Consider the following 13,147-nt stretch of genomic DNA (forward strand, 5'->3'; position numbering starts at 1 on the left):
CAGGAAACAAGGTTTTATTCCGTCGGAGCAGAACACATCAGATCAGACAGCAAGGTATCGTCACGAGGTGCTCTAACCGCATCTCTGAGACCTGGTCTCTTATACACTGGTTTATTGCTTTATTACACATAGTACATTCTTGAGATTCTTTTGAAGTACGGGGGAATATCCCCTGGAGCCCCGGTTCAGATCCGATCCCACACATAGATACAGTAGAAGTTCCCACCCTTCCCGCAGTGGGAGATGGCTATCGCGCAGCAGGGAATTCCGCTAATTCCCGGGGTGTGTGCAACTGGCCGGGTCTCAGGGGGTAGGGGCTTTGATCTACTGTAATCCCTTTGATGTGGGGTGTTTCCCTTACAGTAGGGGCAGTAAACTGCATCCGCAGGGCTAGGTGATGGCCTGGGACCAGTTCAGACAATGGGGCGCAGAGGAAGGGGGTTATCAAAGGAGAGGCATGACCAAGTATGGGTTGTCGGTTGGAAGTGGTTCCGTAGCAGGGTCGCGCAGAAGGAGAGGGTTTATGGCCTGTATGAGAGAGCGGGGGTGGCCAGCGCGCGGGGGATGCTCGCAGCGCCAAGGGGACCGCGCTGACGATTGACAATGAGTGGGGAGAGAGTGGGGTGTCTAAAATGGCGGCCGTGCATTCGCTGTGCGTGACGCTGGGGAGAGGCAAGATGGCGCAGATGATGTTCAGTTTGCACGCTAAATTTCCACATAACAAGGTCAAATAAAATAGGTTTGGAAGGAAGTTGATCGAAATCCGCAGATAAGGTACCTAAAAAAATACTACGAATAGCAAATGGTACATCACAAGTAAACATCAATAAACATTTCAACCATATAGCCTTCCAGAAGCTATAGACCTTGGGACAGTAATAAAGTAAATGTATTAACGAACCTTCAGAAGAAAGACAAGACCAACATAATGGAGAGATAGAGTGGTCAATTTTGTGTAGAAAAAGGGGAGTAACAACAACTCTGTGATAAATAAAATATAGGGATTGTGTACTATTGCAGCTTTAGAAGTCTTAAAAATCTTTTGCCACATTCGGTCCCATTGAGAAACAGAGAGTGTTTGAGAAAAGTCTTGTATCCACAACGCCAATTCAGAATTTGGGATTTCCTTACCCTAGGATTTTAAGTACTTAACACTGGCACAAACCTATCACACTTTATGAATACTTATCTTACACTAGGTGACCCCTGGGTGAAACCAGCTGATAGGTACGTGCTATACCAATGATTGGGTCCTGTCCCATTGTGTGTGAACCCTGGCAGCACCCACTACCTGAATGCACTAACTAATAAAAGCAGGGCAGAGGTGATATCCACCCAGAATCTGGATTGCACATTGTTTTATCAGGAAACCTGGCTTCAATCCCAGCTTCCCAGAATCTCTCGTTCCCTCTTTAATATGTTGGATGTCTTTTTTGTGCCTGTCCTGTATGTGTGACAGATCCATGTGATGTTACTTCTGCTACTGCCACCTGCCTGTAAAGTATAATTTGTGTTTGCGAAGGTTGTGCTGTGACTGTCTATGTTGTACCTTTGTTGTGATGTGAAGCTCGGCATAAAACCTTCCACTAAATATAGGAGAAAACAATGCACATTACCAATGCTTGTTTTAGTGTATGATGTGAGTGAAACATTGAACATATATGTGCAGCGTTTACTTTTGGTTTTTGATATAAAGCAAGTGATTTTTTAAATGGACTAGGTGACTGTAAAGTTTTAAAACATAGTTGACATATAGCCAATTCTGTCGTTTAAGCCAGCACCACCTTGCGTGCGGGGTTGAGCCCATAAAGCAAAACTACACGACCCACAATGCAACATTCTGTTGACTAAAAAAAGCTAGGGGTGGCATCATATGTCTTAGTGCCACTTGATAGATTTGTGAAATGCAAAATAAGCCTTAACTCCTACCTGTCTGCCTTTCTTCCTGCAGGCAATAGTGGGATAAACAGCTCAGAGATTTAGAGGGCCAAGACCATCTTTCACATGCAAATAGCACCATCACCCCCTTCTAATGGGCAAACATTACCACTCCTCGGGAAATAGACAAGAGTTCTTGTTTACCAGAACAAAGCGAGATGCTACAGTTAAAAGTGTCTGTGACACAGAGAGAAACAGTGATGGCCTCTCACTGCCTCTTCATGGGCCATCTTCGGGGTTTGTGTTATTAAGGGGGGTGTGGGTGTGCACTGAAAACAGCCTTGTAATGAATGTGCCCTGTGTTGAACAGGTGCAGCACGTGCTGTCCCGCGAGAGCCGCAGGTGATAGTAAGTATTTAGTGAGTGGTGAGGAAAGTGACCCCCCACTCTTACCTAACTTGTTCACCCCACACAGCTCTGGTCCCTTTCTTTTTAGGAACTTCCCCTCTTTGTGCAGCACGTGGCCCAGTCGACTCCAGTCTAACTTTGGTTTGCTTTAGCGCCTCGCTAGCTGTCGGAAGCGCTATATTAATGCATTCTGAACACAATGTACTGTTTGGCAGTGACCATTCCTGGCAGAAAAGACTGGCCTCGTGCCGGCACGCTCACGTTCCTCCACGCCCAGCATCTCCCCAGCTGCGTTAGAGGGTAATGTGCTGTGACATTGATAACAACGAGAAACAGGGCAAAGCGCTGGCTTTCCGCCTCTGTGTCTACCTCTTTGCAGCTAATCTTAAAGCTGTAACGCGGCAGAGGCAGGTCTTTCTGTTCATGTGGTAATTCCTGTTTCAAGTTGACCTGGAGATGGAGTCCTCTCAAGCTTTTATGTCCTGTCTTGGTTTTACCAATGCTTGTTTTGCTAATTTTGTCTTCGTACTCTGGAGGCAAAAACAGATTTTTCTCTCTTAACTATGTGACATTTTATAAATGTTTCCTATTCTTCCTTCTTCCCTTTAATGTTCCCATCTTTTAGTCTCTCTTTTGTTTATTCCCCATTTTGAATGTGTTTCTCCTTTTATAACTGGCGTAGATACACCTCCTTCTCCTGCACCCTTTCTCTCCCTACTTCTCACCCTGTTTTGGTCTCACTTCCTCTCTCCCCTCTTGATTACTGTTCTGCCCCATTGTGATTGTGCAATGCATACAGTGCATGTCTCTGTCGCTCTGTCTGGTGTGTCCATGTTTGTTGTTTCAGTTGTGACCTTATTATTGGGCACTGAACTTACAGGCCTTTGATCACCACCTTTCTTCTTCTATCGGACGACGCTGCCTCTTTCGAATAAATCCGGATCCCCTCTGGATCCCTTTCGGATCCCCTCCGGATCCCCCCTGCTCTCCATGGATCCCCTCCGCATCCCCTCTGGATCCCCTTCAGTTCCCCTCTGGATCTCCTCCGGATCCCTGCCTCCTCCATATTGTTGTCAAGAGAACAGGTAATCACAGGCAGTGGTTACAATCTTCCCTCAAACACAAAACAGCTCGTGTAAAGGCATCAGCAAGTGAACCTTTACACGACCAGGTAATTTACTGGCCTGGCTAGTATTTGTATGTAGGGCTGGAAAAAAATTAAAAAATGCAGTAACAGAATGTATTTTACGGCTTTGAAACATACACGTAAAATAGCAAATGCAGTGAGAAATTGCCCAAAAAGTTTTAAAGCTGTCTGTGCAATTATTAAACAATTATTATAATCAACATATTTAAAAAAAAACACAAAGGATTTTACAGAAAATCGTATTTAGGTGACAGCTTCTGGCACTTACAGAATCCGAAAACAAAAGTAAGTTGACTTTATTTTAGCTGAGAAAGTGTCAAACCTATAAGTAAAGCACAGGCAGCAGAGGAGTCAGTTCCCTGCTCTGTGACTGTAACATGAACCCGGAAGTCCCAGCGCAGCCAGAGACGGGCAGACGCACAGACACGCCCACTTCACAAAGAGAGAAACTAAAACCAAAGTTCACTTCCTGCATCTCTGAATCATGGCGGCAGCAGCTCAGCTCGGAAACCTCCAGGAAGAGGCCACTTGTTCCATCTGTTTGGAATATTTTACTGATCCGGTGATGATTATCGATTGTGGACACAACTTCTGCCGCTCCTGCATCAACCAGACCTGGGAGGGAAGAGATGAAAGCTTCCCCTGTCCACAGTGCAGGGAAATATCTTCTGGGAAAAACCTCCGACCCAACAGACAACTGGGGAACATGGTGGAAATGTTAAAACAACTCCATCTGCCCCCAGTGGGGCCCACGGAGGAGAATCTGTGTGAGAAACATGAAGAGAAACTGAGGCTGTTCTGTGCAGAGGATCAGAGAATGATATGTTTGGTCTGCCGAGAGTCAAACGACCATAAAACTCACTTAACAAGTCCTATAGAGGAGGCTGCAGAGGAGTATAAGGTATGTGTGTGGTTCTCTGGAACTCCAAGTGAAGATCACAGGGTGTGTCTGTGGAAATTCAGGGATCACAAGGCCCTCGTTGAACCCCATCAGGGAGGCAGCCTAAGAGCACGAGCGATGTGTGCAAGTGTTCAGACGTGACAAGTCATTCTGTATAGAGGAGGAGGAGCCTGCAGAAGGTATGTGGGTGGGAGTTCAGCGTTCACCAATGAAGACACAATGAGTCCCACAAGGGAATACAAGGTATTTAAGTTGGATTTTAGAGATTACAGGTTGTTCAAGCCTAATAGAAGGGTCTGGAAAAGAGGACAAGGTACGTCTGTGGGCATTCAGGGTTCACAAAGTCACACAGTGAGCCCCACTGAGGAACCTGCAGAGGAGCACATGGTGTGTGGGTGGGTGTTCTGGAACCACAAGTGAAGAGCACAAGCAATGTTTTGAAAATGGAGAGATTTCAAATTCACTTGATAAGCCACATCACAGGGCAGTCGAAGAGTACAAGCTATGTACGTGAGGGTTTAGAGATCACAAGTCACCCTTTTTATATGGTAACAAGATTGCTCCATGTCACTGGGAGATCGCTTTTCCATTCCTGGGCTTTGCCTTTACAAATCACAGGTGACCACAACTCCCAGAATGCACAGATATGTTAAATGAAAAGCGCAGAATTGGAATAGTTGTGTCTGGGTGGCATGGAGTCAGCAGGTCACCCGATCTGTGTGAGGGGGCTGCAGAAGAGAACAAGGTATGTCTGCAGATGTTCAGGGAATAAAAAGGCAAACCACCGAGAGTCCATAGACGAGGCTGATAATGAGTTCCAGGTATGTGTGAGGATGTTGTTGGATCATGGGCCTGTACAAGGGGTGTATGTGGGTGTTCAGTATTTCTTCAAGTTCCACAGAGGAAGAAACTGCAGAGGAGCGTTTAGGGATCACAAGTGAATTCCCTTGTGAAATCATTAAGAGGATACAAAGTATGCTTTGGGGCGTTAAGGGATCAAACTTCACATTGTGCATCCCATAGAGAAGCGTACCCAAGAGCACATGGTGTTTATGTATAGTATTGTATTGTATTGTAATTGCATTTATATAGCGCTTACTACACCTGACGAGGCGTCGAAGCGTGTGGGTGTCCAGGGTTCTCAAGAGAAGATACTCTGTGAGTCTCACAGAGGAATACAAGGTACATATGTCCGCTTTCGGGGATCACAGGTTGTACACTATGGGCCTCATAGAAAAGGCTGTAGAAGAGCACAAGATGTGTCTGTAACCCGTGGAACCCACAAGATATGTGTGTGGGTATTGAGGGACAACTATGCAACCTGTGGATCCAACCCAAAATCACAAAGTAAGTTTGTGGGTGTTTAGGGATTATAAGTGAATACACTCTGTGAGACCTATGTAAGAATCTGCAAAATAGCACAAAGTGTGTCTGTCAGAGAGCTGAGATCACAGGCCATATATGCAGAAGATTAAAAGGGTATGTGTGTGGGTGTTTTGGGATCTCAAGCTGGACTGAAAGGATTCAGTGTGGCAGTGCAGTGTGTGGTGCATGGACTCACGCAGTCATCGGTGTCAGAAGACTTCATGCAGCAACGCACGTGGGCAGAAATGGTCATCAGACGCAACAGAAGAGGTGCAACAATGCAGGATGTGACATATTTGGTCACATAGTCCTGTTACCCAGCAGAAGAGGTGCGTTAATGAAGGGTGTAGCACACAGGCTCATATGGTCATCCAACACAGAAGGAGACTTGTAGCAAAGCAGGATGTAGCCCACAGGATAAGACGGTCCTCTGATGCAGAAAAAGCGGTTCAGTAATGGAGGGTGAAGCACACAGGCTCACATGGTCATCAAACACTGCAGAAGAGGTGCAGTAATGCAGGGTGTAGCACACAGGCTCACATGCTCTTCAACACAGCAGACGCTGTGCAGTAATGCAGGGTTTGGCACACGGGCTCAAATGCTCATTGAAGACAGTAGGAGGTGTTGCAGAAGAGCTGGATTGGTGCATTGTGCAGCACACAGGGTCACGAGGGGTTTGATGCTGATGACTCACCAGCAATGCAGGGTTTATCAGCTACAAAGGGAAGTGCAGGGTCCAGCCATGGCAGGCTTGCATCTTCATTAGGCCCAAAGTGAATTTCTCCTATAGCATTTGCTGTATGAAGTACACAGGCTTTGGGGATCCCTTACAGGATTAATGAACGTCAGTCTGGCCTATGATCACAGGCTCAGAGTCTTCGACCTCCTTACCTCAAGTTGCTGAATACTGAACCCTCTACTCGCATTCAGTCCACCTCGTGGGACCTTCAGTAGAGTTCCTTCCTCGGCCCTGGGGGTCTCGCGCCTCCTGTAGAAGGGAAACGGCCGTCTCTGGTCTTCAGCGTTCTCTTCGGTAGAGGTCCTTCCTCGGTCCCGGGGGTCCATCGCCTCCTGTAGAAGGGAGACCGCCATCATTCCCATCTCTGGTCTTCAGCGTTCTCTTCAGTAGAGGTCCTTCCTTGGTCCTGGGGGTCCATCGCCTCCTGTAGAAGGGAGAAGGCCATCATTCTTGTCTCTGGTCTTCAGTGTTCTCTTCAGTAGAGTTCCTTCCTCGGCCCTGGAGGTCTCGCGCCTCCTGTAGAAGGGAGACGGCCATCATTCCCGTCTCTGGTCTTCAGCGTTCTCTTCAGTAGAGGTCCTTCCTCGGTCCTGGGGGTCCATCGCCTCCTGTAGAAGGGAGACGGCCATCCTTCCCGTCTCTGGTCTTCAGCGTTCTCTTCAGTAGAGGTCCTTCCTCGGTCCTGGGGTCCAGAGCCTCCTGTAGAAGGGAGACGGCCATCATTCCCCTCTCTGGTCTTCAGCGTTCTCTTCAGTAGAGGTCCTTCCTCGGTCCTGGGGTCCAGCTCCTCCTGTAGAAGGGAGAAGGCCATCATTCCCGTCTCTGGTCTTCAGCGTTCTCTTCAGTAGAGGTCCTTCCTCGGTCCTGGGGGTCCAGCGCTTCCTGTAGAAGGGAGAAGGCCATCATTCCCGTCTCTGGTCTTCAGCGTTCCCTTCAGTAGAGGTCCTTCCTCGGTCCTGGGGGTCCATCGCCTCCTGTAGAAGGGAGACGGCCATCCTTCCCGTCTCTGGTCTTCAGCGTTCTCTTCAGTAGAGGTCCTTCCTCGGTCCTGGGGTCCAGAGCCTCCTGTAGAAGGGAGACGGCCATCATTCCTCTCTCTGGTCTTCAGCGTTCTCTTCAGTAGAGGACCTTCCTCGGTCCTGGGGTCCAGCTCCTCCTGTAGAAGGGAGAAGGCCATCATTCCCGTCTCTGGTCTTCAGTGTTCTCTTCAGTAGAGGTCCTTCCTCGGTCCTGGGGGTCCAGCGCTTCCTGTAGAAGGGAGACGGCCATCATTCCCGTCTCTGGTCTTCAGTGTTCTCTTCAGTAGAGGTCCATCCTCGGTCCTGGGGGTCCAGCGCTTCCTGTAGAAGGGAGACGGCCATCATTCCCGTCTCTGGTCTTCAGCGTTCTCTTCACTAGAGGTCCTTCCTCGGTCCTGGGGGTCCAGCGCTTCCTGTAGAAGGGAGAAGGCCATCATTCCCCTCTCTGGTCTTCAGTGTTCTCTTCAGTAGAGGTCCTTCCTCGGTCCTGGGGGTCCAGCGCTTCCTGTAGAAGGGAGAAGGCCATCCTTCCCGTCTCTGGTCTTCAGCGTTCTCTTCAGTAGAGGTCCTTCCTCGGTCCTGGGGGTCCAGCGCTTCCTGTAGAAGGGAGATGGCCATCATTCCCGTCTCTGGTCTTCAGCGTTCTCTTCAGTAGAGGTCCTTCCTCGGTCCTGCGGGTCCAGCGCTTCCTGTAGAAGGGAGAAGGCCATCATTCCCGTCTCTGGTCTTCAGCGTTCTTTTCAGTAGAGGTCCTTCCTCGGTCCCGGGGGTCCATCGCCTCCTGTAGAAGGGAGACCGCCATCATTCCCATCTCTGGTCTTCAGCGTTCTCTTCAGTAGAGGTCCTTCCTCGGTCCTGGGGGTCCATCGCCTCCTGTAGAAGGGAGAAGGCCATCATTCTTGTCTCTGGTCTTCAGTGTTCTCTTCAGTAGAGTTCCTTCCTCGGCCCTGGAGGTCTCGCGCCTCCTGTAGAAGGGAGACGGCCATCATTCCCGTCTCTGGTCTTCAGCGTTCTCTTCAGTAGAGGTCCTTCCTCGGTCCTGGGGGTCCATCGCCTCCTGTAGAAGGGAGACGGCCATCCTTCCCGTCTCTGGTCTTCAGCGTTCTCTTCAGTAGAGGTCCTTCCTCGGTCCTGGGGTCCAGAGCCTCCTGTAGAAGGGAGACGGCCATCATTCCCCTCTCTGGTCTTCAGCGTTCTCTTCAGTAGAGGTCCTTCCTCGGTCCTGGGGTCCAGCTCCTCCTGTAGAAGGGAGAAGGCCATCATTCCCGTCTCTGGTCTTCAGTGTTCTCTTCAGTAGAGGTCCTTCCTCGGTCCTGGGGGTCCAGCGCTTCCTGTAGAAGGGAGACGGCCATCATTCCCGTCTCTGGTCTTCAGTGTTCTCTTCAGTAGAGGTCCATCCTCGGTCCTGGGGGTCCAGCGCTTCCTGTAGAAGGGAGACGGCCATCATTCCCGTCTCTGGTCTTCAGCGTTCTCTTCACTAGAGGTCCTTCCTCGGTCCTGGGGGTCCAGCGCTTCCTGTAGAAGGGAGAAGGCCATCATTCCCCTCTCTGGTCTTCAGTGTTCTCTTCAGTAGAGGTCCTTCCTCGGTCCTGGGGGTCCAGCGCTTCCTGTAGAAGGGAGAAGGCCATCCTTCCCGTCTCTGGTCTTCAGCGTTCTCTTCAGTAGAGGTCCTTCCTCGGTCCTGGGGGTCCAGCGCTTCCTGTAGAAGGGAGAAGGCCATCATTCCCGTCTCTGGTCTTCAGCGTTCCCTTCAGTAGAGGTCCTTCCTCGGTCCTGGGGGTCCATCGCCTCCTGTAGAAGGGAGACGGCCATCCTTCCCGTCTCTGGTCTTCAGCGTTCTCTTCAGTAGAGGTCCTTCCTCGGTCCTGGGGTCCAGAGCCTCCTGTAGAAGGGAGACGGCCATCATTCCTCTCTCTGGTCTTCAGCGTTCTCTTCAGTAGAGGTCCTTCCTTGGTCCTGGGGTCCAGCTCCTCCTGTAGAAGGGAGAAGGCCATCATTCCCGTCTCTGGTCTTCAGTGTTCTCTTCAGTAGAGGTCCTTCCTCGGTCCTGGGGGTCCAGCGCTTCCTGTAGAAGGGAGACGGCCATCATTCCCGTCTCTGGTCTTCAGTGTTCTCTTCAGTAGAGGTCCATCCTCGGTCCTGGGGGTCCAGCGCTTCCTGTAGAAGGGAGACGGCCATCATTCCCGTCTCTGGTCTTCAGCGTTCTCTTCACTAGAGGTCCTTCCTCGGTCCTGGGGGTCCAGCGCTTCCTGTAGAAGGGAGAAGGCCATCATTCCCCTCTCTGGTCTTCAGTGTTCTCTTCAGTAGAGGTCCTTCCTCGGTCCTGTGGGTCCAGCGCTTCCTGTAGAAGGGAGAAGGCCATCCTTCCCGTCTCTGGTCTTCAGCGTTCTCTTCAGTAGAGGTCCTTCCTCGGTCCTGGGGGTCCAGCGCTTCCTGTAGAAGGGAGATGGCCATCATTCCCGTCTCTGGTCTTCAGCGTTCTCTTCAGTAGAGGTCCTTCCTCGGTCCTGCGGGTCCAGCGCTTCCTGTAGAAGGGAGAAGGCCATCATTCCCGTCTCTGGTCTTCAGCGTTCTTTTCAGTAGAGGTCCTTCCTCGGTCCTGGGGGTCCAGCGCTTCCTGTAGAAGGGAGAAGGCCATCATTCCCGTCTCTGGTCTTCAGCGTTCTCTTCAGTAGAGGTCCTTCCTCGGTCCTGGGGGTCCAGCGCCTCCTGTAGAAGGGAGAAGGCCATCATTCCCGTCTCTGGTCTTCAGCGTTCCCTTCAGTGATGTGCAGAGCTCCTTAAAGTTGAAAGGGGACCGTTTATATCCTGTTCTAGGATAGTTCACTCCAATCCAGCTGTCCAATAAGATTCACAGTTAGCCCCAGACTTTTGGAGGGCACAATGAACCTGAGAGTGAACCACAAACCATCGCTCCTTCCATCAGGATAGATATTCATCCCAGACTGTTTCACTTGGCCTTAAAACAATCTAATGGAGGGTGGGGGGGGGGGGGTTGAGGAGAAGTGAAGGGGGACTGTAGGCACTGACTACAACTAAGACTGATTCACTGTACAATATAAAGTATTTCACACACACCGAGGCCCCCATGGCTGCACTTGGCAACCTCACCTCACATGATCCCAAGCACTGCATCCTATAGACCTAGCCCTGAAGGTACCTGAGCCTGACGGCACTGTGAGGCCCTGTTAATTGTAATACAGCGCTACACACATTGTGTCAAAACATGTGTCCTGCACATACAGTCTGATGGAGCCCAGATATGGCATACTACACAGAGTCAGAAGGTAGTGTCTCTACTCTCCTCTCCTCTCTGAGCTTATAAGTGTTGCAAGTTATCTCAAATATGACCTGGTGTGGAAGGGGGAGCCCGTGTAGATCTTTTAATGTGGCGGTGATCTGATTTCTTCAAGCCCTTGATGAGCTGCACCGCTTCATGTGTGCTCCCTTTCAGGGGTGCTAGAGTGTTGTTATGGAGACCGTTGACCAGGGCCTTGTCTCTGCCCCCAGGGAGAGGACTTGTACGTTTGTTCTGAAATCATCTTCCAGGAGAAGCAACTTCACTTTCTACAAGAGGACTGGAACCAGGCGTTCTTGGTCCTCTTTGTGATGTGTTGCTTGAATGAGAGGTCTGTGTCGGGTGTCGGGGTAAAGAGGATTGAATCTGGGGTTATTTTGAGCTGTTGGCATACAGGAAGTATTCAGTCTTTGTGGGGTTTAACTTTAGTAAATTAGTTGACATCTAAGATTGAATGAGTTCGGGACAAGATTGCAGGATGTTGTTGATTAACAATATCTTTTTGGTAGAGTTGAGTATCCTCTGTATATAGATGGATTTTGATGCTACTGTCTTCAAGAATGGATCTGAGAGATCCCATGTAGAGTTAAAAGGTTATGGGGAAAAGGATAGAGCCCTGAGGTACTCCGCGGGAGACAGGGAAGTTCTGTGACCTTTTAGAACCTATTTGCATGAGCTGGTGCCAGTTGGTGAGGTAGGATGTGAACCATTTCAAGGTAGTGTGTGAAAATCCCTTATGTTTCTTCAGGGTGTTGTCTGTATCGAAGGCTGCAGGAGGTCGGGGGACGTTCTTGTCATCCAGGAGGAGGGCTCATCTACTGCTTAGAGTGTGGCTTTATTGGTGCTGCACTAAAGTATACAGAAACGTGATAGATGGAATGCTTGAATTAATCTCAGCCACTTGTAATCACTTGGACCGACTTCCATTCCATCTTTATTTTGTGCACGTGCCACCTCAGCTTGGACCCAGCCATATGCAAATCAGTCTTGACCTTACTCCAATGGCTTAGATTTAGATGATAGTCGTGCACAGCTCCAAGGTAATCTTGGAGCTGTGCACGACTATCATCTAAATCATTGTATTAAAGTCCTGCCTCATAGTTGTAGCACGCAGATTAACAAAATGCAATATGATGAAATTACGAAACTCACGGAGACAAAAGCAGATACCTTCGCATACTCCAACGAGGAGTCCGCAAAAATATATTCACTCATTCAAGAAGAAACCTTCACATATACAACAACTAAATCCAAAGATCAACAAATGAAACAACTGTTGTACCTGTCACGTAAAATCATTAACCAACGACTTCACGCAAGTACCATGATCAGATATCATAAAGCGTCTAGAATCCCAAGGGGACTGAGAATACTGTTAAAACCATCACTATGCAAAAATTCGAAAAAATTTACAGACAAATGGTATGCAATCCTGAATAAATGCTCCCTGGACCTTATCCTGTTGATAGTTGAAGAATTGTCTCAAATACTGGAGGAGCTTGAGAATGATTTAACTACAGTAAAAGAAGAATTAGGTAAAATGATGACAACTGAGGAACTCAATAAAATATTAGAAGACACCAAAACACAATTGGCAAAACACACGGAGGAGGTCAATGAAAGAAAAATGCGCAAATATCGCCGCGATACCATCGACTATAAGTTAAATGAAGTATATAATTGGGCAGAGGTATATGCCAGAAAAAGACAAAACCGCCCATATACACAACAAACTGATACTTCTTCCTCTGATACAGATGGTACATCAGATGCGTCCGGAAAAAGACCTACTAGAGCAGCACCTACAGCTACTGCAATCACTTCAGCTCAGCCTTTTTTAGGAGAAGGCCCCAGCGAAGGGGACGACCGAGGAGGTCAAGACGAAAATCTAGAACAAGTGAAGGAGAAAGACCCCCCACAGACCAGACATATGATGTCCAAGAAAGACAAGAAGAAGACCAAGACAACCTAGTCATTAACATTTCTGATATCCACCTAAACAGACCACAAATGAAAATTCTGCAAAAAGGTACGTCATTCGTCCCCACTGCCCATACTAACCACCTAGAAGTCAATATAAGTTTTTTTAAACTGATGAGAAAACTCAGATTGCGTCATTTTTTCTCTAACATAATAGGAGAACAACAGGACCAACAACAAAGTAAGGAGGATTCCCTTAAAGGTCTCACTACCACCAGCACCTACATGGCCCCCATCAGCCATAAGACTTTGGATTTGTTCGAACAACTGGTTAAACAAGACTTAGGTAAGATCAACTATCGCAAAAAAACTAAAAGTAAAAACCTTACCCAGAAAGAACTAGCTATTCTCAAAAACATAGCATCCAATCCTAACATCATTTGTCAGAGAGCGGACAAGGGTGGCGCTCTGG

General features: G+C 48.7%; 1 protein-coding gene across 1 annotated transcript in view; it reads left to right on the plus strand.

Moving 5' to 3' along the window:
* The first annotated feature begins 3,878 nt into the window (after positions 1–3,878).
* The window catches only part of LOC146869323 (E3 ubiquitin-protein ligase TRIM39-like), a 114,512-nt gene continuing 105,243 nt past the window's right edge, over positions 3,879–13,147 (plus strand). The window contains exon 1 of the mRNA XM_085649669.1: positions 3,879–4,334. Within this exon, the coding sequence (XP_085505795.1) occupies positions 3,918–4,334 (417 nt within the window). The 5' untranslated portion in view covers positions 3,879–3,917. The remainder of the gene's footprint in view (positions 4,335–13,147) is intronic.

The sequence above is a fragment of the Triturus cristatus genome, chromosome 1_1 (assembly GCF_964204655.1).
Source record: "Triturus cristatus chromosome 1_1, aTriCri1.1, whole genome shotgun sequence".
Classification (NCBI taxonomy): Eukaryota; Metazoa; Chordata; class Amphibia; order Caudata; family Salamandridae; genus Triturus; species Triturus cristatus.